The 27503-nt window shown below is 35.2% G+C and overlaps 1 protein-coding gene and 1 long non-coding RNA gene across 6 annotated transcripts in view; one reads left to right on the forward strand and one right to left on the reverse strand.

The window, feature by feature from the left end:
• The window catches only part of REV3L (REV3 like, DNA directed polymerase zeta catalytic subunit), a 173806-nt gene that overhangs the window by 61100 nt on the left and 85203 nt on the right, over positions 1-27503 (reverse strand). For all 5 annotated transcript variants that reach the window (XM_023254263.2, XM_019831087.3, XM_045057917.1 and 2 more), the window contains exons 10-16: positions 25182-25301; positions 21611-21848; positions 15700-15842; positions 10866-15030; positions 6088-7001; positions 4243-4322; positions 2809-2934 (exon numbers count right to left, since the gene is read on the reverse strand). In XM_023254263.2, the coding sequence (XP_023110031.1) occupies positions 2809-2934; positions 4243-4322; positions 6088-7001; positions 10866-15030; positions 15700-15842; positions 21611-21848; positions 25182-25301 (5786 nt within the window). The remainder of the gene's footprint in view (positions 1-2808; positions 2935-4242; positions 4323-6087; positions 7002-10865; positions 15031-15699; positions 15843-21610; positions 21849-25181; positions 25302-27503) is intronic.
• On the forward strand, positions 6425-10172 carry LOC109499840. The gene is made up of 3 exons (XR_002157362.3): positions 6425-6563; positions 9364-9425; positions 9916-10172. It is a non-coding gene; the product is annotated as an uncharacterized LOC109499840 (long non-coding RNA).

Raw genomic sequence — 27503 nt, forward strand, 5'->3', positions numbered from 1 at the left:
CTCTGTCTCTCTTTGTCTCTCAGAAATAAATAAATGTCAAAAAAAAATTTTTTTTTACTTAAAAAAAATCTAACCAATAAAATGGGGAGCTAAGGGAAAGAACTTCTACTTTTAAATATATATATAAACCTAAAGAGCATATATTTTTAACAAAAAGCACGTATTAATTTAGTAAGTAAAAAAATGTAACTGGAAAACCTTTCCCTAACTCAAACAAAACAAAACCAAAAAACTGGTTTAGTTAGAAAAGGATGAACATGTGCAAAGACTATGGAGAAGACTGAAGACAATTTCAGGTCAAAAAATTTGTGGAGGTTTATTTATTTAGTAGGTCAAACTTCACATTAAAATTTTGCCCTTTCGGGGCGCCTGGGTGGCTCAGTTGGTTAAGCGTCCGACTTCAGCTCAGGTCACGATCTCGCGGTCCGTGAGTTTGAGCCCCGCGTCCGGCTCTGGGCTGACAGCTCAGAGCCTGGAGCCTGTTTCAGATTCTGTGTCTCCCTCTCTCTGACCCTCCCCCGTTCATGCTCTGTCTCTCTCTGTCTCAAAAATAAATAAACGTTAAAAAAAAATTTTTTTTTTAAATAAAAAAATAAAATAAAATTTTGCCCTTTCTACTCTTTGATATAAAATGCACTGATCTTAGGGGCATTTTCTTTATAAGCAAATATATGAAATGAAGAGACGGGGGAGAGATTTACTGAGTATGACTAAGAAAGAGGTAGGGGACAAAGGTGGATGAGGATTATACCACTTCTCTTCTACCCTGAGTATTTATATGCAGAAGAGAGAGAAGTTAGTGTAGCATAATGGGACACAGAAGAAAAAGTGCTGAGGGCACAATTTCCTAGAAAAAGGAGAGCATACACAGTGCAGATTTTTTATGGTTCATTCCCTATTTGACCACCAGGTGGCTGTTTGTAGTATGCCTTGAGGCCTTCTTAGGGAAGAAGCTGTGAGCAACCTGCCAGTCCTCCCAAGTGATTTTAACTTCAAGAGGGCCCATGATTCTGAGATGAGGTTATGTAGAAATAAAGAGCATAAGAAGAAGATTAAGTTTTTCAAATAAATAAAGGATAATCAAATGTAACAAGTATTTGCTAAGGTCTATTAAATTTGCATTAATAAAAGATTTTTTTATCATGGTATTTTATTTTTCTAATTTTGGGTGTATTCTTCATTAAGACATGTATTCCTAAGTTTATTACTTAGTTTATCTTGGCTACAGAGAATAGTACAGGGCCAAGTAGGTAAAATTCAGGAACTAAATGAAATGCTGTTGAATGGAAAAATGTACAAACAATTAGGCAATTAGACTATGTTCTAATCTACTTCTAGAAAAGTACAAATCTTAGTTCAAATTTAGGATAAAAATGAGGACAATATTCGAATATTTCTTTTAGCTTATGCTCATCCTTAGAACAGTTTAAGACAGAATTGACTTGAGAACAAAAACACAAAAAATAAACTGAATTCTGTGCTCTAAAGAGGACAAGGACCTAAAACAACTGTTCAATGGAAATATCATGGGGGTGCCTGGGTGGCTCAGTTGATTAAGCATATGACTCTTGGTCTCAACTCAGGTCATGATCTCATGGTTTGTGAGATCCAGCCCTGTGTCTCCTTGGGATTCTCTCTTCCCCTCTCTCTCTCTGCCCCTCCCCTGCTCCCCCTCATGTGCACTCTCTCTCTTTCAAAATAAATAAACTTAAAAAAAAAGTGTAACATGAAAGTCACATATAATTTAAAATTTTCTAGTAGTTACATTTAAAAAAGTAAAAATAGGTTAATTTAAAAATATTTTCATTCCATACATCTAAAATATCATTCTTTCAACATGTGTAATTAATATAAAAATTACTAATGAATATTTTACATCCTTTCTTCCTGTTTAAAGTCTTCAAAATCAGTGTGCATTTTACATTTATAGCACATTTCAATGTGGGTGCTAAATTTCTGCATGGAAATAAATACTTGACCTGTATTTAGATATCATAAAATTTACAGTTGAAAAAGTAGTTTTAAAAACCTAAGTTGTTCCACACATACTTAAAAGTTTTCTAGTAAACGAGTCAAGTATCAGTTTTAAATCTAAATTATTTAAATAAAATATAGAATTCACTTCCTAGATGGATAAGGTAAATTTTAAATTCTCAATAGGCACATTGCTAGTGGTGGCCAGCACAGGTATAAACAATGAAAATATACTCTAATTTCCACTTTACTGCCAGTCAGATATGTGTTCTGAGTTGTGTTTTCTTTAATACAGATAAATTTACAGTGATCCATTCGCACATATTCTCTACTCCATCCTGTGACCAACATACATTCTTACAAAATAGCTTCCTACTCTTTGGCATATGGTCTGTGCTGTGAAGGGAACTGGGTTATATAGAGATTATGTGAACAAATGAATTGTAGCAAATGAACTAGCAAGCACTAATCCACTGAACCAACCAAACAGAAAATGCTAGTAAATATCTCATTTAGGATATAACATCCTAATATAACAATCCCAGAATAATATAGAGATTTTCTAATAATTATAAAAGCTTTTCCAATTTTAGCTTCTATAACCTGAATTTCAGCTATAAGATTTGTGAAAATTGTGAAACCACAAAGGAGTCTAACTGATGGCTACTTTAAAAGTTTGTCTATTTTATATAGATACATAAATAATAACAAAATGAAGATTAACAGGAACAGAATTCAATGTATTCCTCCCTCAGTAAGAAATTCCCATACTTGTTCTATAAAATAAAACATGAGAGTTAAACAGTGGATGTGTCCTTACTGTTGCAGTTTTACCTCATGTAAAGCTTTTGCCTCCTGTAAGTTTTGTACGCTGACTTTGAAACCATAAGAATTGTTTAAAGATGGTCCATCAATCTGAGAAGTTTCTTTCTTTGGGGTATTTACTGCTGCAAATTGATTCTATCAAAGAAAAAACACACACATAGCCAGAAAAAGATAAATGAGCAATCTTTTTTTAATCAATTATTTCTACCTAGATAATCTGCTTTATGTGTTTGGTAAAATAATACATGATAAACTAGTATCACCTCTTTAGGCCCAAGAAGAAAAAAGTATTTTATTAACATTCTTTTCATGCTAGGAATTCAAGATAGCAGAACTGGATATATGTAGAAATATCTGATACAATCTGTAAGCAAACCATATGTTGATCTTTGAGTTTTCAAACCCCAAATAACGAAACTAATAGTCTTGTTGGAGAGTTGACATTTACACCACATGGACATTGATCTTGACCAAATTCTGGGAAGTATGGCAAACAAGCAGGCAATATATTTGCAACTAATTTTGGCTAAAGTTTATAAAAGATTTGAAATTCTGGGTTTGTATTTTACCCAAACACAACATATGTCTGAAAGATGAATGAAAATATATATAATCTTGAAGGCTTTAGAAAAAATAGAATCTATTTTTTAAAATATTTTCTGATTTCCAAATCCATTAACCATTTCCCCCAAGTGTTGATTTATGTCCACAACACATTTGCATTTATTTTTTGACATAAATAGCTTGTAATTCAATAGTATTTAAAAATAAAAGTTTTAAAAACATATTTATAGTCTTAAAATAGAAATACTGAAATGTATTTCATGTGGTTAATATTAATGAAATGTAGCCAATATGGAAGTGATTTCTGTCATCTATTTTTTAAGGATACATGTCTAATGTTTACTTTTTTTATATAGCCATATATTTCTAAGTATTGCCATATTTTTAGTATTTAAATAAAGATATTTATGATTTTTCAGAGTTTCAGTGGTAAACAATGTTGCTTTCCTTTGCTACTTAGTAAAATGAACTGAAAAAAGTCAATGTTATATTTGAGAAAAAAGTAATAAAACAAGAAAAAGGATATATTTTTGGTGGGATCAAAAAATCACTTACTTGAGCTCTGCTGTCATTGGATTGTTCTGATTTTGCCAGTAATCAGTTAATGTATTTGTATCCTCATATTCCACATTTTGGCTATCATATTCACTTTCTCTGTAATATTTGTATTTACATATAAGAATCTTTTAGATCCCAACAACAAAAAATAAACTAAAAAAAATTAGGCAATTTCTTGTTGTCTCAAAGATATGTAAATAAAATGATGTAAAAATATAATAAAATTTTTAAAAATGAGACACAAATTTATCAATTATCTAACTGAAATCTAAGATAAGAATGGATCATCCACTGAACATTAAATATGTTTAGCATAGTTACCTTTGCTTGTGTTAAGAGTACTCTTCTAAGAGTGTCAGTATTACTTCCTTTCTTATGACTCAATTTCTGGGTTTTTGGTTCTGTAGAAAGAAAGATCATATTTAACATATACATCAAAATTGCCTGCTTTAAAAAAAAAAAAATTGCTGTTCCAAACTCTTGACTACCATCTATGAATACTGTCCTATTAATTCCTCCCTAAAACTTCATAATTTAAAAACAAAACTAATTCAAATCTCTGATCTCCAGCAAAATAACTTTAAAATTTTGTATTTTTAAATAAAAACATTTCTATTTTAATTATTGAGTTTTTACTTCAGTCATATCCTAGGCAATCATTTAATTCATTTACTTATTTATAGAGAACATATGAAGAGGAAGAAAAGATACAGTTTCTTCTCTCACACGGTCTAGAAAGAGAATCATATATTCATCCAATACAGAAAAATAAAATTATAATTGGGGTAAGTACAACAAAGTGGAATATAATTGGGAATTTTTACACGTCAGGGAGATTAGGAAGGCTTTTTTGTGCTAAAAATCAGGAGAAAGAGTAGTAATTACCTAGGAACAGAGTGAGGATTTCCCCTGATTACCCGGCAAAAGAAGTGGAAACTACTATGGGTGAATAAAAAGGCTAGGATAGATGTTCAGGTGACAGAGGATGATAGCTTGGCCTGAGGTTGTGGTGGTAGAGACAGACGCAACAGTAGAGATTTGGGTAATTGAGGAACAAAGTGATAGAAATTAGTAATGGACTAGGAATCACAGGATGGGCAGTGAGGTGAATCAGACAGGTGTTACAAATAAACCCCATGCTTCTGACTTGCGTAACTCAGTGACAAAGAGATGGTGGTACTATTTATTGAAGGAAAACCCAGAAAGGACCATATGGGCTTCTATGTGTAGGCATGCATGTTTGTGTTTATGAGTACACACAATTGGTAGTGAGTATATGCTGTAGATCATGAATTGAGTTTTAAAAATATTGACCTTGGTTGGGGTGCCTTTGAGCATTCAAGTAGAAATCCCAAATAGACAGTTAGATACAGTGTTCTGGAGGTTAAGAGAGTTCTGAACTGGAAATTTAAATTTGTGGGTTATCTGTAGTAATCCTGTGGGCAGGAATTCACTCATTTAGGGAGAAAACATAGAGTAAAGCTTCAAAGGAAATCAAGTAGGCAGAAACAGAGGAGTAGGAGAAAAGCGAAGGGTAGAAGAGGCTCCAAGGTAATGGTCGACAGGACAACGGCTGTTTAACAGGCCATGTGACAGTAAGAACAAAAAATACACACTGGCTTTAGCTACATGAAACTTATTCTTTACAAGAGCAATACTGGTGGAATGATGGGGGTTGAATGCAATGTTGAATGGGCTGAGAAATGAAGGTAAAAGAAATGGGAGTTGTCAAATTACAGAAATCTTTTAAGAAATCTGGCTTTGAAGAAGAGGAAAAAGAGTAGAAGCTACAGATCTAAGGTGAAGGAAGGTTTTTGGTTTTCCTTATATCTTAAAGGGTGAGAAAGACTTGGGTATATATTAAAGCCAGTGGGAAAAATCAAGTTGAGAAAAAGGAAGACTTCTGAGAGGCCTCCTATATTTCACCCAGAAGGTAAGAAGATAGGATGGAAGCATATATAAGTAGATTTCACAGCAGAAAGATAAAAATTAAGTTTCCATGAGATGATTGATGACTTTACAAGAAACTGTCATAATAACATCTCACTAGTAGAGTTAAAATTTCATTTAAAAAGCTCTGAATTTCATTATATAGTTTAATGTTTTCATTTAATTTCTAATCTTTGAAGAAGAATTATGAAGTCTTCCTCTTCTTTGTAACCTTACCTGTTGACAAAGGGCTCAGGCTACTTGCTTCAGGAAGCCTTTCTAGAAGTTTTCTCTGTATAATTGGTGTACTATGAAGGCAAAGTGATTCACATATTCCGGTTCTTGCCCTAACATTAATTGGAGATATCACTAGAGGCTCCAAAGGCTCAGTGCAGGGGCTTTTCTGTATATCATCTTTTACTGGTTTTAAGAAGTTCTCAATAGTCAGGGAATGTAGTTCCTCTACTTGTGATGCGGGTCTCTCCTCTCCATCTAATGTTTTAGAATCTGGGGATGCTGCTTGTTGCCAAGGCGGAATTACTGGAGAATCAGGGGAGCTGTAACTAACATAATAGTCATCATCATCATCTTCACCTTTCTCAGGATCATTTGCAGAAGCAACTGGTAGCAGTGTCTGACTTTCACTTACAGTTCGACTACATCCTGTGGTTAGCGCTTGTAAAGCAATCTGAGAAGTATCAACATCTTCCTTGGTATGTGCTGTAGTGGGGAGTATATGTGGAGTTGTACTCATTTTTGGAGGCACTACAGGTCTGTCATCTGGGTTAACTGAAGAGCTGAAGTTCTCAGCAGATTTTATGACTCCAGCTGGCTCAGTTTTAGACAGTTTCTTGGAACGTTCGTATTCTTCTTTGGCTTGAAGCCATGCTTGAACCAGTTGTCGACTTGGGGCACATTTGCAAGGCATAATCACAATTTTTTTATCTTCAACCATTTTACAGCTATTACTTGACCCTTTATTGACCACTGCCTGGCCATTGCGAAGGGGTGACCCTGGTCGTGGATTCTGAGTCATTGCTGAGAATGCTGTTTTCCACAGACGAAGTCCTTCCAAGGAAAAGTCTCCCTCAAACTCAGCCAGATCATTTGGAAGTCGAGTTTCTACCATGAGAAGCCGTCCACCAATCTCCCTACAAACAACATATTTTAGAACAACTGTTTCATCTCAAAGAGCAATTACCAAAATATTTAGCTCCCTATCATAGAGATGTTTAAAAATTTTTTTAAACATTTTTACTTATTTTTGAGAGATATAGAGAGACAAGAGTGTGAGCAGGGGAGGAGCAGAGAGAGAGGGAGACACAGAATCCGAAGCAGGCTCCAGGCTCTGAGCTGCAGCACAGAACCTGACGCAGGGCTCGACCCCACCTACTGTGAGATCATGACCTGAGTGGAAGTCAGACACTTAACCAACTGAGTCACCCAGGCACCCCTCTAGAGATTTTTTAAAGTCCCTTTTGGATTCTTAAAAATGCCTATATCTTCCCTTTCTACACCTTCCCCCTACATACTTTATGCAGGTACAGCCTCTTTAGTCTTAATATGTTTTTCTTCACTGGTATATGACTAAATTTCCAGGTATATGACTAAATTAAGTTCATCAATACCAGGGAAAGAAGGTATTTTTTTTTTAAGTGACCCATGAAGCTTTCTTTTCTTCAAGGAGATGGCACAAACTGATCCTCTACTTTCCTCTACTCATCTTAAATAACTTTCCACTGTTACCACATATGAATAAAAACAATGGAAGAATTTATCATTAGAGACTGTGTGCCTGGATTTTATCTATAGCCTCTCTAGACATTTTCTAATATCTACAATAGTTTAGCAAAACCAGTCAATTCAAACATATCTTTGTAACGCTCCCCGCCCTGACCAAATCCCCTCAAACATTAAAAAAAAAATCACATACAATTGAAGTAAATTACCATAATTCTTTCTCCCTTTTACATGGCAAAGTTTAACACTACATCCGAACTTTGAGTTACCAGAGTACACAGAATGCATAGCATAAATGCTGATAATGTTTGTGTATGTGGGGAACTGCTATTAAATAGTAGCCTGGCTTAGTTTTCCAATAGTTGCAAGTATCAAGCTAAACCTCTCTCTTTGTCTAACATATCCATTGGTACTATTTATCACCTGCAGCAAGAGAAGTCAACTTTTTCTTCCTTATGGTATTTCTTTCATGGATATGAAGATAGATCTTAGTTTTTTCAATCACTTCTTCTAGGGCATGATTTTCCAAACATCGTAGTCATTCCCCACATAAAACTCAATGAACTGGATTCATGTTTTCTAATTTGGACTGAAGGGTTACCACAGTTCCTTTTCCTCTTTACATGGTAAGACTTTGGCCCTTATTAATTAACTTTGTACCCAAAATCTACACCTTTCCTGTATCCACCTCTCAGCTATATGAAAAACTAGAAGAATTACTGCTACTGAAGAAAATGAGTACATATTATATGCCATGCCCATCTCTAACATTAATGGTATAGAGATCATAATCAAGTAAAAAAACAAAACAAAACAAAAAAACCCCAAAATTGGTGAGGTGTAGTAAGTTCAGCTCTCTTAAATATTGTCAGCAGCATGATAATTGCATGTCATAATATATATTAAGAGCCTTAAATTTTTTAGAAATCCTTTTTTTTTTTAATTTAAATTCAAGTAGTTAACATATAGTGTAACATTGGTTTCAGTAGTATTTAGTGATTCATCATTTACATATAACAGTAATCCTACTTACAAGACTATATGGAAAACCCCCAAAATACAAAAAAATGCTTTATAAAGAAAACAATCACATAATTATCTATCATATTAGAATAAGGAACAGTTTCTGTCCAATAATATATATATATGATAGGATTATTATGTAGCCATTAAAATGTTTCAAGAAACTCATAAATTTAGAAAATGTTTATAATATTAAGTGAAAAAATCTGTAATACTATGACTATAGTAAGATTACATTATATAAAACAAAATAAAAATTATAAATTTAAAGAAATTTTAAAAAATTAAAATATTAAGAATGGTCATTACTAGGTAGAGAAATGGTGTGATTTTTATGCTTTTATACCTCCTTAATTTACTACAGTGAAGACTTTAATATTAAAATATTGTTTTTAATATTACATTTATATACATTTAATGTTGTATATTAAATATTATATATGTACTATATATTATATATAATACTAAAAACAATGATGTTTTATAATATATATTATAATATATATAATATATATATATTATGCCAGGGGCATCTGGGTGGCTCAGTTGGTTAAACATCTGACTTTTGATTTCAACTCAGGTCATGATCTCACAGTTTGAGTTTTGAGCCCCGCATCTGGCTCTCCACTGACAGTGCGGAGGCTGCTTGGGATTCTCTCTCTCCCTCTCTCTCTCTCTCTCAAAATAAACAAATAAACTTAATAAAAATTGTGTTTTTCAAAAATGATGACTATCATCCTTTTATTTCAGCTGCATGACAAGTCTCAAATTTGGACAAGTAACAGCAACACAGCGTTAATGACTAACACATGGTAAGTTAACAGAGAACTAAAAACTAGATGTGTAAGTAAGGCTGAGACAGAAAAAACAGGTCAATTAAAAATATACCATATTTACCACCTATAAAGCGAAAGCCCCTCATATAATGGAAACTAATGTGTAAGAAACAGATATTCATATATTCTGGCAGTGAAATAAAGAGAAAGAGTCCCATTCATGTTAAAAGACCACATATGGGAACTAAGCAAAGCAAAACAAAACTAAAACTGTATTAGGAAGGGTGGGAAGGAAATTTTCTGTCTCCCACTTCAAGTCTTTAGAGGAAACTTCTACCCTATATTTCTGATCACTTTTTCTCAACCCTTTCTTAAATGGACTCCTGCAGGAGTTATTGCTGATCTGCACGGTAAAAGTCTGGCATTCACTGTGTCTTTTTTACTAGAGTCAAGAACATGGTGCTTTTACTAACATGGTCAGGTTAGTGTATATAGCAGATTCTTCCTATCTCTTCCCATCATTTAGACTAAGCCAAGTGGGCCTCTGCAGTCCTAGCCAACCTCCTCTGCTTCTGACTGAATGGCTGAAAAGAACTGCCTCTTCTTGCAACTGGTTAGGTAAATGGAATCAAGACACAGGGGGGTAGGACCCAAAGTCAACACTTAAACCACATGGATTAAGTCATATTCTCCAACTTAGCCCCTATCGGTTATATTCTACCTTGGTGATGCAAGTAGTACAGAATACCTACTTTACTGGTTTAATAAATAAACCAATACTGATTCCTTTGCATTTTGCTATCGGCTGTGTGTGTGTGTGTGTGTGTGTGTGTGTGTGTGTGTGTGCGCGTGTGTGTGCGCGCGCGTGTATCCGTCTACTGCTTCTCTGGAGATTCTTTAAAAAAAAAAAAGGAGGAATAAGAGGAACTGAAGTCCATCTTGCACCCTAATAACTATACAAACTAACAGTAGTAACAGTATGATTGAAGATGTTGGCAACGTGAAAAGAAAGTGATATATAGTACAAACAACTTAATCTTCATTTAGAGATATATCATAAAAGTACTTAAAACATATATATGCTCATTTTCACTTTTAAAAAGTGAAGTTCTTTTAAAATTATAAAGTTACACTTTTGAGAAACAAATATCATTTTTAAAATGATAAATATACTTTTCAAGTATTATGACATCCTTCTTAATCTGGTATCAAGTCACAGTGAGCCTCTGCATCTCTAATCCTTAAGGTTGACACAGTGTTAATAACCCAAGACCAATACTCTTCAACTTAAAGTTCTCAAGGGGCAACCATCCAGCTAGTTTGTGAATTTTCTCAGAAGTCCACAATTATGAATAGCTTTTACAATGATTTGCTTATAAATACAGTATTACAGCCAGAAAATTAGCATTCAGGTACCAATGTTATACTCGCTACAATATACAGAGTGACTCAAAGGGAAAACATAATTCTGATTACCTGGGCCTTTCTGGTACATCAGAAGGATTGCTGCAAAATGGTTCCTGGTAAATAGTTTCTGAAAGATCATGATCCAACAAAGTTGCCATAATTTCTTCCCTACTTGGCGGGGACATAAGTGGCTTCAAAATGTGAGCAGTCCGAGGGGTAAAATTGCCATTTTTAGATTGTGAGGGAGAGCTGGTAGACCTTGGTGAACTATCAGGAGTTGGTGTCAATATATCATTATTTCTTGAAACATACAATTCTAAATCTTCAGAGGCTGCATCCACAAGTTCACCATCAGGGGAGGACAGTATTGTAGTAAAAGAGGCACTGACTGAGTCAAGAGACTGTTGCATCTCTTTTCTGGTATGACCTTGAATCCAGTCTGAAGTGCCTGGCTGTGAGAAGCTAAGAAACACTTCTTTGCTTACTGAACTCCTATTCAATCTGGATTTTTCGTTCAGACAGTCCTCTGTCTGCTGGACACAGAAAGAATCCATTATTGAATTAGAGCGAGCTGTTAGAGGATGAAAGCTACTTTTCCACTGGTTGTGGCGATGATTCTCATTGCTATCTACGGATGACTTCTCAAATAGTTCAGGACTTAGCGTACCTGATCTAATCCATGAGGTTGAGTCTGAGGCATGATGTTTTTTGTCTTCATCACACTGCTGGTTATCATGACTTAAAAACTCACTTTTTTCTATCGTTTGTCCTGGGAAAAGATCCTGAACTGCATCACTTAGGAACTTCTGTGGCAAATTCTGATCAGCAGGGACAAACTGACTTCCAGAATAAAAGCTACAAAATCCAGTTTGACCTATTGCATTAATATCAAAATTATAATTATGTTCAGGAGACAAGCTATCTTCAAGTGAATAACAACTCTCAAAACCTGGATCTGAAAAAAAGATGGGACTGTCATCCGATAGAGAGTTATCCACCTGGCCAGAGTTCTGTAAATTGAGAGCGTCTACTTTAAGAAGTTTGGGAATTTTTTCTTTAGGTTTTGTACTTCTAGGAGTTCGAGGTTTTCTTGAAGATGTTACTGATCGTGTTCGTTTAATTGTTTTGTTTTGCTCAAGGGAGCCAGAAATATTTTTGTTTGGTTGAGGTTTACTAGATGATGGGTCTTGCATAATATTTGCATTTTGTGCTTTTTGCTGTCTCTTCTGTAACAATTCTTTTAGAACTGCCAGTCCAGACTGGCCTTCACCAAATGCTGAAGGTGTTGACACATTTCGACTTTTACACTGAGAAAGTGCTTTGGTTTGTGAAATTGCTTCTGACAATGACCTCTGTTTTACCCTTTCAGGTTTAAAATTTGACATATCTAAAATAAAGCCCCTTTGTTTTTGCTCCCATGCTATTTGTTTGATTGGACTTCTCAAGGAAGTTACAAAGCAATTATTAGGCATTTGGCTTTCCTCTGAAGATGCATTTCCTGGAGTACAAGTTTCACTGTGCTTTGACTGTTCTGCCATGCACACAATCTGCTGCTGACTGTCTTTGCAATGCAAAAAGTTAGGGGCATATGCCTGGTCTGGCTTTGAGTCTAAAGAATTACGATATTCATTTAACTTTCCGATGGATGACAAATAGTTTTTTTGTGTATTTGCATTCTCTTCCGTCTTTGGAGACATTATACCCGAAGATATCTGTGTATTCTGGGCTACCTGAGATAAATGGTTGGAAAGATCAAATATGTTTTTTTGAATCAAAGTTGATTCCTTTAGAGTAAACATAGCACTTTGATTGTGAGACCTCTGGACATTAATTTTTGAGATTCCAGGTCCCAAAGAACTACAAACAACTGATGAATGCAAATCATCTCGTGAGCTGGGGAATGTTTGTAAATCAGGCTTCTTGCTTTCTAAGAAAGAAGAAAAGCAGCCAGATAAATTCTGTTGTGCATGAATTCCAGCGGGCAGGGGAGCAGAAAGGGGAAGATCTACAGCAGAGCTCATTAGTGACACATCTTTCTGTTTAAAAAGTAGTTGAGAGCCTCCAGAACTATTTGAGGTCTCAGACACATTCTGATGTTTCAGCACAAACTTAACTTCAGCACCAGACTGAGATTTAATTTTTTCATCTTTCATTATGTGCTTTCTTGACATACCTTTCTCATTTGTTTTTTGTTTCTGTTTTGCTCTCGGTTTCTTTTTTCCATCATCTCCTAATTTATTTGTCTGATTTCGCTTGTTCCTTTTCTTAGTAACTACAGAAGGATTAACAAGCTTAGTTTTGGATTTCTTAACCTGCGCTCTTGCTCGACTATTTTTTTCCATACGAGAATTAACAGTCTTGTTATTACATGCATTAGGACCCTTAAAAAGCATTGCTTCTTTATCTGCAGCAGCCATCATTTCTTCAGCTCTTGGATCTGTGGGAGACCAGCAGCGAGGGGGAGAAGAATTTATGGGACTTGTGCTTCTCTCAGAAAGAAAACCTAGTTTAGACATAACGTCACTATAATTCAAGTCACAGTCTTCGGTTTCAGCATTGTAGGATGGTGAGGGAGGAGACAGGATAGCATGTGACCGTTTTCTCCTGAAAGACAAAGTTCTTTTAATATTTTCACTATTTGTCCTTTGTTGCTTACCAGTTTTTTTCTTTGCAGACTTATGTTTTGATTTTCTTCTGTGACTTTTCTTTGGTGTTAGTGGATAAATGGGATATTTGGTTGCAGGGGAGTCAGGAACTTTTGGCCAAAAATCCTTCAAAGGTGCAAGCTTTTTATATAGTTCCATTTTTTCCTCTGTCAATATAACTTGTTTTTCTTTAGAGTCTATTTTTCCTAGCTTCACAAGCATATTTTTTCTCCCTCTAAATCTATTAATAATAATATATTTTATGATGACAGGGGGCAACTTTTTAGACATTTTTCTTCGTTTTCGAGATTTGAGAGTTCCATCTAAACTTTCACCAATTTCCATGGGATGAGGTAGGCTAATTTTTGAGTTGTGTGTTACAAAACTTGACTCACTATCTTCAGTCTCATAATTCACCTTGCGTTTCGCTCTCAGTGTATATTTATTTCCATACAATCCAAAGGACTGCTCAGTTTCTAAGGTTCCATCTCCAAAGTGACAGTCTATAAAACCGTCTGTGGGGGTTTTATTTTCAAAAGCTCCACGAGTGACTTTAATTAAATCATTGGCCAATACATTATCCTTCTCAGGATTACTATTACAGGGATTATTTTGTATACAATTATCTTTTGTGGATACAGTCTCACTAGTTTTGGTAGAAGTCTCTTGATGACCTATGAGCTTCTTTTTATTTATTTTTAATCGGGACTGTTTACTGCTGGATTGTAGTTTGTATGTTACAGGCGAGAGTTTCTGTGGTCTACTGAGACAGTTAGAAAGAACAACACTGGGAAAAAACATATAATGTGCTGCTTGCTGGCTGAGGCTTGGCTTTTCAGTTTTATGTTCTTGAAACTCTTCATATCTAATTTTAAGTTTATTTAGCCCACTTTCATCAGCAATGCTATCAAGAGAATGTACCATAGTTCTATTCTCTCCTGAGCATGATAGCAATTCACAATTTTCAGTTAATGATGAAGGGAATAAACTATTCAGAGCTGTGCTGTTTCCTTTTTCATTTCCTTCAGAGGATAATTTATTTTTTGAATGACTAAGGTCAGAAAAGTTGAAAGAATTTTTGCCCAATGTACTTTCACTACTATGACGGTTCATATGGATAAAAGGGGCATCCTTATCAATTTTTCTAATGTTTGTATACTTTCTACTTGGTACTTGTCTTGTAACAGATGGGATATCTTCTTCATAATCAAAAATACTACTTTCACAGGAAGATACTGGGAGGATATCTTTCTTACTACTTTCTTTATGAGAGTTTTCTGAATGGACAGAACTGCTTAAAGATCCAGGGTATTTCATAGAGTAAGTGCTTTCATTTGTAAAAGAAGCAACTGAATGATCTAGACATTTTTCTATATTGTTTGGCTGTGGGAGGTCTTCAATTAAATCTTCCTTGTTTAAAACATGGGAAGAAAGGGCACTTGTGTGTTTACACTGAAAGGTAATCTTAGCAGAAGATGGGGGTTCTAATGTAGCAGCATCTTTGTGAAAGATGGAAGGTTTTACTGATAGCTTGCTCGTTGCAATCACAGAAGAGTGAGTTCTAGAATTTTCGTTGTTCAATGGATTGTCTGAAATGGGGGAAAAAAGAATTTATTTCACCTCTGTGCTTTTAATTTTTAAAATCTTTTCCCATGCTATCACCATGAAAGGAATTGTATGAAATTTTCTATGCTTAAAATGGTTGTCTCAACAAAAAGGTTGTTCCTATCATTAGGATAATAATTCAATCTAAATAATCAAGAGGCAGTCATACTTGATTATTAGTCATTATTTTAAACATATATTCCTTTGATCAGAAATAAATTATATTCATATTCAGTGCCTTTTTGGGGAATAGGGAAAAATACAGTCATCTTGAAAATTTTTCCTTAAGCAATATGCTTCTTTGCATTATCACTTCAAATAAGCTATTTCTTTTTTTCAAGTTTTTATTTAAATTCGTTAGTTAACATCTGAGCATATTTCCTGCAGTTTCTTATGCTACTTAAATGTTAACATGATCAACTGATTAAAGTTTATGAAACTTTAAATCAGTGATTTACAAATGTTATCCTCTTAGAAATGAGAAAGAATCACATATCTACATACTCAAAGAAAAAAATCTTGCAGGACAAAACGTAACAGTACTGTCAGAGCCTCACAGCCAATTTCCTAAGAAAGTGTGATTACAGTTTTAAAATCAAATACATATTTAGCCCCTACGTACTGAAATGCTCATAGTGTATCAGTTTACTTACCACTATTTTCATCTGCAGTTCCATCTAACTGAGGTATAGAAAGATTGGCTAGAAGCAAACTGTTATTACTCCATTCCATTTCTTCTTCTGAAGACGAATCATCTTCTTCAGTTGAGCTTCTATGGTTATTTCTACACAGTGATCTAGAGAATATTAAGATTCACTAGTGAGTACGATCATAGAAAAAAGCATGTCAGATTCGAACAGCTGCCTAATGTGATGCTATAATAGTAAAACTAAAAAGATCTGAAAATTGTAACTTTAAAAATAAAAGCAGATTTATTTTGCTTTAGTATCACGTCCTATAAAAAGTTATTGCAGATAGACTTAAAATCCTTTTCATGTGAGCTACAACATCATTTCTGTATCCAAGCTCTGTAATATCCTGGATGATCATATCTAATCATGTTTTTTGTTTTTAAATAGGCTTCACAAAACCCAGCATAGAGCCCAACACGGGGCTTGAACTCATGACCCTAAGATCAAGACCTGAAATAAGATCAAGAGTCTGATGTTTAACCAACTGAGCCACCCTGGCACCCTTAAATTATGTTCTTCCATATATTCTCCCCTTCATCCTATCATTAAATATACACATATAACAGCATGGGTGAGAACCCAGTAACATCTAAAAAAGGTGGAATCTCAGCATATTTTAAGAAGTCTCCACAAATATACAATCTCTATACTGTGAACTGGAAACGAACAAATAGGTAAGCAAGGGGGTACGCCAGTCAGGTTGAAAGAGAAAACAACAGGGATCAGAGAGAGGCTAGGAAGTGGTAAAGGTGTTGGGTCAATCCCAGCAGTGGCTGTAAAGAGGGTTAATAAGGAATTCAGATGGGCTGTGAAATCCAGAATGACTTCATCTTTCATTGATTAAAATTTTTTCACTAGGTCCTAGGCTTGATATTTTCCCTTCTATTCGGATGGGCAAACTTACTTTCTATCTATACCTAAGTTTTTCTTTCTCTTGTCTCAAAAATTTGAAAATGTCCCTTAATTATACATAGAACAGATTTTCCATGAAGCCTTTACCAAATCACAATTTGTCCTAAAGTCACTTTCTTAGGAGCTGAAAGAATTATTAGAGGTCATCTGGTCCAATTTTCTACTCAAAAACCTTATTTTTAGTAGATGCTAAAACCTCCAGTTTTACATTCTCAGTTTAAGGAGCTTGCTGTCTCACAGAGTAATTAATCTTTTCCACTGTTAATTTTTAGTGATTTTCTTCCTATATTACACAAAACTCTCCAATTTCCATACATTATTCCTGTTTTTGTCTGGTGTTGCTATATGTAGCCTATCTATGCTATTTTTCACATGATAACCTTTAAAATATTTGAAGGCATTTATCATTTGCCCCATAATTCCTCTCTAATTAGACCAAACATCTATTCTTCGTACTGTTTTTTTTTAAATGTTTATTTTTGAGAGAGAGATAGAGCATGAGTGGGGGAGGGGCAGAGAGAAGGAGACAGAATCTGAAGCAAGTTCCAGGCTCCGAGCTGCCAGCACAGAGCCCGATGTGGGGCTCAGACTCATGAACCATGAGATCATGACCTGAGCCAAAGTGGGACGCTCAACTGACTAAGCCACTCAAGTGCCCCTATTTTTTAAGGATGTTTATTTATTTATTCCAAAAGAGAGAGAGCATGAGTAGGGTAGGGGTAGAGAAAGAGAAAAGAGAATCCTAAGCAGGCTCTACACATAGCACGGAGTCCAACTTGGGGCTTGATCTCACAAATATGAGATCATGACCTGAGCCGAAATCAAGAGTTGGACATTCATCTGACTGAGCCACCAGGTGCCCCTTGTCACTGCTCTTTAAAAGTGAATGTTCACAGATCCTTCCTTTTCTTCCTCTTTTTTCTCTTTACTTTCTCAGGATTCTTAAAATATGGTATTCAGGGCAGAATAGAACATCCACTATACAAGAGAATTGAATGAGTCTTTTTCTAGACACCATACTTCTATTTTTCAATCTCTATCTAATATGCATTTATGAAATGTTTATTAAATATTATGAAATGAAAGGTTTTGTTTTCCCAAGGTTGACTTGGGCATGGTTTTCACAGAATTGATTCAGTCAGTGAACATGTAAGCATTAATCATGGGATAAACCATGACTAGTATTTTTTTTTTTTTTTTTTTAACATTTATTTATTTTTGGGACAGAGAGAGACAGAGCATGAACGGGGCAGGGGCAGAGAGAGAGGGAGACACAGAATCGGAAACAGGCTCCAGGCTCTGAGCCATCAGCCCAGAGCCCGACGCGGGGCTCGAACTCACGGACCGCGAGATCGTGACCTGGCTGAAGTCGGATGCTTAACCGACTGCGCCACCCAGGCGCCCCCATGACTAGTATTTTAAACAGGGTGACATTGGGGCGCCTGGGTGGCTCAGTCTGTTAAGCGTCCGACTTCGGCTCAGGTCATGATCTCACGGTCCGTGGGTTCAAGCCCTGCGTCGGGCTCTGTGCTGACAGCTCAGAGCCTGGAGCCTGTTTCGGATTCTGTGTCTCCCTCTTTCTCTGACCCTCCCCTATTCATGCTCTCTCTCTCTGTCTCAAAAATAAATAAATGTTAAAAAAAAAAATTAAAAAAAAAATAAACAGGGTGACATTACTGATTACAAGTAGAGAGGGACTTTATAAGAATTTTGTGTATTTGAATGTGAATTTACTGGATACAGGTATAAAGGTATAAATAGTTAAACAAGATAGAATCTAAGGAACTGTAGGAAAAATGTTAATGTTATATTGGAGGTAAAAATAAAAGAAACAATACCAAAATAAAACAGTGAAGAAACAGATGGAAATAAGAAAAAGTAAAATGCCACAAGATCAAATAGAAATATCAAATAGTCAACATTTTGCTAAAATATGAAAGAAGCAATCCAATTTATTACAGCAAGACAGCAAGACTTAACTACATCAAGTAAATATTATAATTATTTTATTAATAAAATCCAAAATCTGTTAGAATAATAAATGTTACCCCAGGTACAGCTGGTAGCCAATAATTAAATTCACTATTTTGGTAACCATATAACACTACAGACTTATTGTGCTCTTAATCAAATAAAATCATGGCGTTCCCATAGAAATTATTAAGTCCAGAATGAACTAAAGGTCTATCCAGTCTATATTTATACAACTGATTCACTGAACCTAAACATATGACTCTCTATTAGGCATCACCTATTTAGTTTCAAGGTATTTCTGAATCTATATTCTGTCATCCAATAAATTACCAATCTCTAATGTTTGTGACAACATCAATCTAATCTAGCATGATAGTTGGCATTTAAGCAGTTAGGTAGTTTCTAAATTCAAATTCATGTATTCTTATCTATAAGGATGATATGTAAGATTTTACTAAAAAGCCTATTGAAATTAAGACTCAATATGATTATAACATTCCCTTAACTGACTGTATTTAAAAAGGATATAAAGACGATAGAGCATGATTTGGACTCATGAAGGGTCCTGATATTCTCTACTTCCTTAAGTGCCGATAAAATGTTTATTTAATAATCATAATTATTACCCCTACTATAAACGAGTAGCAAGGAGAAGACCAGTTAAAAAGTGAATCATAGTATTCCAGATAAACGATAATGAAGGCCTAAATTAGGATATTACCTTGGGAAGGAGTGGGGTAGGACAGAAGAAAGGCTATGGAGACAAGAGTTGACCGACACGACCAAACAATAAACAGGGGTATAAGGAGGGCAAGTCAAAGAAAACACTGAAATTACAAACTTTCAGAAGTTGGTGAGGTGAGGGTAGAGAATTTATTATTACAGAAATAACAGAGAAACAAGAACAAAGCTATTTTTATAGGTTGATGTGGTTGAGGCATTTGATAGTTCATGGAAAGATTTATCAAGTTTATATATAAAAAACAACATACAGACAAGCTACAAAAAGCTTTATGTCTTTCACCTCACTTTCTTTTTTTTTACTTTATAAATACAAGTTTGTTAACATTTAGTGTAATGATTTTATGAATAGAATTTAGTGATTCATCACTCACATTTAACACCCAGTGTTCATCCCAACAAGTGTCCTCCCTAATGCCCATCACCCATTTTAGCCCCACCCCCCCATACTCCTCAAGCAACCTCCAGTCTGTTCTCTGTATTTAAGAGTCTCTTGTGGTTTGTCTCCTTCTCTGTTTTTATATTGTTTTTGCTTCCCTTCCCTTATGTTCATCTGTTTTGTATCTTAAATTCCACAATACTTTTTTTTTTTTGATTAGGAAATATTGGCAAAAGACATTTTATGACACTGTTGAGGGTCAAATGTATCAGGAAATCAAACACTGATTCTGTCTGGACCAGGTAGCATTAGTTCTTCAAAGGTCAAGGGCTGAGTCTTTGAATGATTTATAACTGTCACAGCAAAGGGAGCTGAATACATGAAGCTAGGAAAAGTATAAAATAATATTATGCAGGTTTGGAATTTTCTACTCATAGAATGAAAACGGAATTCTTTGTAGGAACACAGTTTGAAAATATAGAAGAAAGGATTCTGATATACACCCAGATAACAAGGGGCCAGAAATTTTATTTTTAAGTAGTGTTGAGAAACTAGAGGAAATCTTACATGTATATTTAATATTTATGGATTAATCTCTTCCACCCTTCAATAATGGCTTTGAGGGTGAAAATTTCAAACAAAAGAGTTTGGAGGTTTTAGTATTGTCTACATAACTTTAAAGGAGAGGCATACTCAGTGTTTCAGTCTCAGAAGCCTAATCTTTTTCTACATACAGAGATACAACTCAAACCAACCAGGCTCACAAGAGACTGATGTGGGGGCACCTGAGTGGCTCAGCTGGTTGAGCACTGACTTCGTCTCAGGTCACGATCTTGCAGTTCGTGGGTTCAAGCACCACATTGGGCTCTGGGTTGACAGCTCAGAGCCTGGAGCCTGCTTCGGATTCTGTGTCTCCCTCTCTCTCTCTCTGCCCCTACCCTGCTCACACTCTGTCTTTTAAAAATGAATAGACATTAAAAAAAAGAGAGCGACTGATGTGGAAAACTATCTTATGCATTCAGCCATCTTATTCATTTAGCTTGAGAAATGAACCAGAATATCAGTGTCTGTTTCTGAGACTCTTTTATTTTTAATATTTAATTCCTTCAGTCTAATCAGACCTAAACGCTTTTTCTTATTTTCAAGCTGACCCTACAACTGTTGCTCCAACCCATTAACAGTTTAACTCTCAGAAGGTATTCTTTTTCCCCAAATTCAGAGAGAAGGAGGCCTTCTACTTTGTCCCATTTATGATCCACACATAATATAAACAGATGACTTCTGTAATTAGGTTTATAGGGGAAATGGGAATTGAAGGAAGGTGGTCAAAAGGTACAAACTTACAGTTATAAGATAAGTACTAGGGATGTAATATACAACATGGTGGCTATAGTTACCACTCCTGTATGATAAAGAGGAAAGTTGTTAGAGTAAATCCTGAGAGTTCTTATTAAAAGAAGAAACATTTTTTTCCTCCCCTCCCCCCATTTCTTTTTACTGTATCTATCTGAGATGATGCATATTAACTAAACTTATTCTGGTAATCATTTCACAATATATGTAAGTCAAACCTTTATGCTGTACAACTGAAACTCATACAGTGATGGAAGATAATTACATCTCAATAAAACTGCTAAAAATCCCCACTTAGATTTAATCTTTTTAAATGTAGCTTTTATTTTGCTTAGAATATGAAGCTTATGCCACATGAAAAACAAAGCACTACTTTAAAGGGATTTAAAAGAAGACTATTAGTTTATAAAGCATTTAACATTACGAATAATAGTAAATAATAATTTCTAATTAAAGAAGAGTGATAATGACAATAGGAAATTATTAAAGTAATGTAAATAACTAAAACGTTACCTCTTTTTGGCACAAGGTTCTTCAATATTGCTGTCCCATCTCTGAGACATCACCAAACTAAGCTCCATTTCCTCTTTTTCAATCTGTGGTTCATTTTCTTCATCATCACTATTTTGGGAATTTTTAGGGTTTCCAAAGAAATGACGTTGTGATGGCATCCTATTTCTTCCTGCCTGATATCCATCATTTTCCAAACCAGCAAGAAGATGTACCAGAGCCTCATCAGGACTACTGTCCACTATAAAACAAGTGAAGCATCACTAACAAATAACTTTTCAACATAATTCAGATCAGTTATAAAACAACACAATCACAGATACTGGCACATACTGAAAGAATACAGCTGACTTCTTTGTTGATGTAGCTCTTTTATCAAAGTGTGATGTCTTTGGACTACTTGCACTGGAATGATTTTGTGTCTTCCCAGACCCCATCCTATATCTAAGGAATCAGAATTTCTGAGGTAGGGCCCAGGAATATGCATTTAACAAGCTGCCCAAACTGTTACTGCACAAGTAAGCTTGAGGAGCACTAAACAACATCCAGTCACTAGTGTTCAAACATAAAATATGTAATAAATGTATGATTGATGCTAAGCAAGAAGTGCCTTAAAAACAATACATGTGAACATCTTATCCTCACTTAAGTTTTATTTAGCTCACAGGATAGACAAATGAAACCTGCAGTTGAACAATACAAGAAAGCTTTTCAGTGGTTAATGACATTATTTAAAAAACCTTGGAGACTACAACAATGCCATATGAGGATGCCACTTCATACGTACTAGGGTTGCCAAATCAAAGACAAACCATAAGTACTGGCAAGGAAGTAAAGAAATTAGAACCTTTCTACATTGTTGATCAGTGTAAAATGGTGCAGCAGCTTTGGAAAAAAGCTTGATGGATCCTCAAGATGTTACACAGTTAACATAAGATACAGAAATTCCACTCTTGATATATACCCAAGATAACTAAAAACATACGTCCACACAAAAACATACACATGAATAACCACAGCAGCATTATTCATAACTGCCAAACAAAATGGAAACGACTCACATATCCATCATCCTACGAATGGATAAATGAACGATGTTATATCCCTATGATGGAATATTCTTCAGTAGTGAAAAGGAATGAAGTACTGACACATGCTACAACTTGGATGAAACTTAAAAACATTATGCGAAGTGGAAGAAACCACCAACAAAAGTTACATGATTTCCATTTATATGAAATTACCAAAATTGGTAAATCCGGTAAAGGAGAAAATAGATCAGTGGTTGTCAAGAGCTGAGAGGAGGGAAGAATGAGAAGTAACTGCTAATGGTTATGGGTTTTTTTTTGGGGGGGGGGGTGCTAAAAATGTCCTGGATCGATAGTGGTAATGGTTGCATAACTCTGTGAACATGATAAAATTCACTGTACACACCAGAAGGTAAATTTTATGGTTATGTGAAATATTTCAATAAAAGCTATTATTAAAAAAAAAGACCATGAAGATGGAGGTTTGCTCGAAGCTAATACATAACTTTTTTCTCTGTCAAATGAGATAATATACTCCCTATTTACTAAAATATCAGGTTTCAGGTTTTCTTCACTGACATTAAAGAAATTGGTTCACATACGCTACCAAACATAAGGCCAAAATAAAAGATATTTGCTTGCAAAAGCCAGTTTGGCAAAAATCTTTCTTAAACCTAGAACTGCAATCCATTTTTCCTGTCTCATTCTTTTTTTTTTTTTTTTTTAAATTTTTTTTTTTTTCAACGTTTATTTATTTTTGGGACAGAGAGAGACAGAGCATGAATGGGGGAGGGGCAGAGAGAGAGGGAGACACAGAATCGGAAACAGGCTCCAGGCTCTGAGCCATCAGCCCAGAGCCCGACGCGGGGCTCGAACTCCCGGACCGCGAGATCGTGACCTGGCTGAAGTTGGACGCCCAACTGACTGCGCCACCCAGGCGCCCCTCCTGTCTCATTCTTAAAAACAAGACTAGTATTACCAAATGAACTACAGATATTTGACTTTCACTTCTTTGACTAACACAGAGAATGCATTTGTGACTAACACATAAATTCTAAGCTTAGGGCAAGGTGGAATTTATCTACTAATGATACATTTTATTTGCCTAATGTAATGAAATAAGGATATACCTCTCTCACTCTTTTTTTCAATTCTTTCATTTTCTCTGTGTTCCTCTCTTTTAGCTGCCTATTTTTTCTTTGGATCATTTCTTTCTCGATATGCCATTCATTTATAAAAGAAGAAAGTTTCCTACTCTTGTCTAAATTGTTCTTGAAATAAGACTGTGTACAATAATTTTGGAACTGGTCCTAGTCAATTTGTGTTCCATTCGAATGAAAATGAAGATAACAGACAGAGGACACTGTAGAAAGCTGGGAACACAATTGATGCCATCTCTCATTTGATACAGTAAGAATGGAAAAAATACAAAGTTCACAATAAAAGAAACATAAAATCATGACACCAAGCAAAACAAGAGGCATGAAACTCAATGACATATCACTTTCTGCAATGAAATTTTAATTTAATGTTTATTTTTGAGAGACAGAGCGTGTGCAAGGGCATGAGCAGGGGAGGGGCAGAGATAGAAGGAAAGAGAGAATCCCAAGCAGGAGAGTGCAGAGCCCAATGTGGGGCTTGATCATGACCTGAGCCAAAATTAAGAGCCTGACACTTAACCGACTGAGCCACCCAATGCCCCATAATGAAATTTTAAATAAATTTCTGAACAAGATGTCAGTAATTTCGACTAAATTAATGAAATGAAATCTAGCAAATGCCTTATGATGCTAATGAAAATGCATCTAGGGAAACGCAAAGACACACAGAAATAACTGTCATGTTCTATACTAGCCAAAAGCTAATGACTCAAAAAGAATTGTTCAGGAAATTTCTGATACTCACAAAGGAAGACTCAATTATGGTATTTAATTATGTACTAAACTTTGGAGAATTCTGAATTCAAAATGAATGCATTTTCTCCCTAAAACAATATGGCTGTTCTCCAACCAAAGTGAAGTTAAAAAAAAAAAAAGGGAAGTGGGGGTGGGGGCACCTGGGTTCCTCAGTCAGTTAAGCGTCTGACTTCGGCTCAGGTCATGATCTCATAGTTCATGGTTTAAGCCCCGTGTCAGGCTCCATGCTGACAGTGCAGAGCCCTCTTGGGATATTCTCTCTCTCTCTCTCTCTCTCTCTCTCTCTCTCTCTCTCTCTCTCTCACACACACACACACACACACACACACACACACACACACACACACTGTCCTTCCCCGACATGTGCTTTCTCTCCCTCTCAAAATAAATAAACTTAAAAAAAAAAAAAAAAAAAAAAAGAAAGGAAAGGAATTCTTTTCTTTCACAATTGTTTTTTTAGGAAAATCTGTGTAGCTACTTCATTTAATTCAAGGCTTCATTTTTATACTTACAATAAGGATTTACTGAACATGCAACATTAACCTCTTTAAACCAAAGGAAAAATCCCCCCTCACATACATATTTTCATTGATTAAAATACTGAAAATTTGTGGTAGAATCATTACTTACAGAAAACTGGTGACTCACTCAGTCTTTGGGTCAAAGGCTGAAAAGTCTGACTATTTTCCATGAGGTTCAAAATTGCTTCTTCATTAATAAGAGCTTCCTCCACTTTGTGTATAGTGTGACCTTAAGATGACAAAAAATACAAAAACATTAAAGCAATGGCTTAAATCTAAAATTTATTGTTAAGAATTTGTGCAAATTAGGAAACATGACAATGCAAACCTATTTAAAAATCTGAGGCATTAGTGATATATATGTTAAATAAAAACATAATAAAACTTAGTAAAAGCCACAGGAATATCTAGTCACGTGGATTAAAAAAAAAAAAGAAATAAACAAGGACCTTGAATCTGTAATTCACTAAATATTTACAATCTCATTAATCCTACCCAGCTTGTACAGTTATACTACTCTGATAAAAATCATTGCAAATTAAAATATACAAAGGGAAAGTGTAATACAATTTTTTATTCTCTATGGCTTAAAAACTGTAAATTTTACACTTTTCAGCTTTCAACTCATGATCTAAAAATTTCTTTCAGAGCCTAAATGTCCATCAACTGATGAATGGGTAAAAAAATTGTGGTTTATATACACAATGGAGTACTACGTGGCAATGAGAAAGAATGAAATATGGCCCTTTGTAGCAACATGGATGGAACTGGAGAGTGTTATGCTAAGTGAAATGAGCCATACAGACAAAGACAGATACCATATGGTTTCACTCTTATGTGGATCCTGAGAAACTTAACAGAAACCCATGGGGGAGGGGAAGAAAAAAAAAAAAAAGAGGTTAGAGTGGAAGAGAGCCAAAGCATAAGAGACTCTTAAAAACTGAGAACAAACTGAGGGTTGATGGGGGGTAGGAGGGAGGGGAGGGTGGGTGATGGGTACTGAGGAGGGCACCTTTTGGGATGAGCACTGGGTGTTGTATGGAAACCAATCTGACAATAAATTTCATATATTGAAAAAAAAGAACTCAAAACAATTTTACAACACCAAAAAAATAAAAATAAAAAAAATAAAAATTTCTTTCAACATTTGATTTTTATAAGTCTAATTGTACAAAGGGATTCAATAATTTTAGGAATAAAGATAAAATTGGGATGCCTGGGTGGTTCAGTTGGTTGAGTGCCCGGCTTCGGCTCAGGTCATGATCACACGGTTTGTGAGTTCGAGCCCCGCATTGGGCTCCATGCTGACAACTCAGAGCCTGGAGCCTGCTTCCAATTCTGTGTCTCCCTCTCTCTCTGCTCCTCCCCCATCATGCTGTCTCTCTCTCTCTCTCTCTCTCTCTCTCTCTCTCTCAAAAATAAGTAAACATTAAAAAAAAAAGAATAAAGATAAAATGAGTCTCATATTATAATCTAGTCAAAGAGAGAGAGTAACAATAAAAAGCAAATAGTAGTAGGATAAAAAAGACTATAGCAAAAAAGGGCGCGTAGTTAGAGCTAACTGGAAAACAGTTCTGTTTTTCTACTTCTGGTATGCAGACTTAAAACTAAGTGCTTTCAACAGTTTTTCAAAAAGTTAAAGTCTTCAGGAAAAAGTTTTTTAAAAGTTTATTTATTTGAGAGACTGCATGTGTCCACATGTGCATGAGGTGGGGAGGGGCGGGGGGGGGGGGGGAGAGAATCCCAAGCAAGCTCTGCACTCTCAGCACAAAGCCCAATATGGGGCTCGACCTCACAAACTGTGAAATCATGACCTGAGCCAAAATCAAGAGTTGGATGCTTAGCCAACTGAGCCAGCCAGGTGCCCCTCAGGAAGAAATATTTTTAACACATCCTAGGACACAGTGGGCTAATAAAGAGTATTTCATCAAAACAAAAGAACAAATATGCAAATGGTGAAAAACAGCTCATCCCCAAGCAAAAGACAACTGAGAGGATCAGTAAAAACAAAAGCTGGTTCTCAGAAGGTTAATAATAAAATAGACAAGACTGACAAGAATGATCAAAACAAAATAGAAGGCATAAATAATGTTAGAAATAAGAGTTAAAGTACCAAAAATAAGAGAGATACTAAAGTAATACTATGAACAACTTTATACCAAAAACATGGAAAAATCAGATAAAATGAATAATTTCTTAGGAAAACATGATATAAAACCTGACTCAAACAGAAATAGAAATCTTGAGTAGACTTGTAACAGTTATGGAAATTGAACTAGTAGTTTAAAATCCACTCACTCTATTTTCAGTCCCAACACAAAATTCACCCACTATCCAGTTTGGATGTTTTTATAGATGAGATCTATCAAATCTCTAAGAAATAGATTATACAAATCCAATAAAAATTGTGTTTTGTTTTTAATTGCAGTAT

This window comes from Felis catus, chromosome B2 (genome assembly GCF_018350175.1).
Source record: "Felis catus isolate Fca126 chromosome B2, F.catus_Fca126_mat1.0, whole genome shotgun sequence".
Taxonomy (NCBI): domain Eukaryota; kingdom Metazoa; phylum Chordata; class Mammalia; order Carnivora; family Felidae; genus Felis; species Felis catus.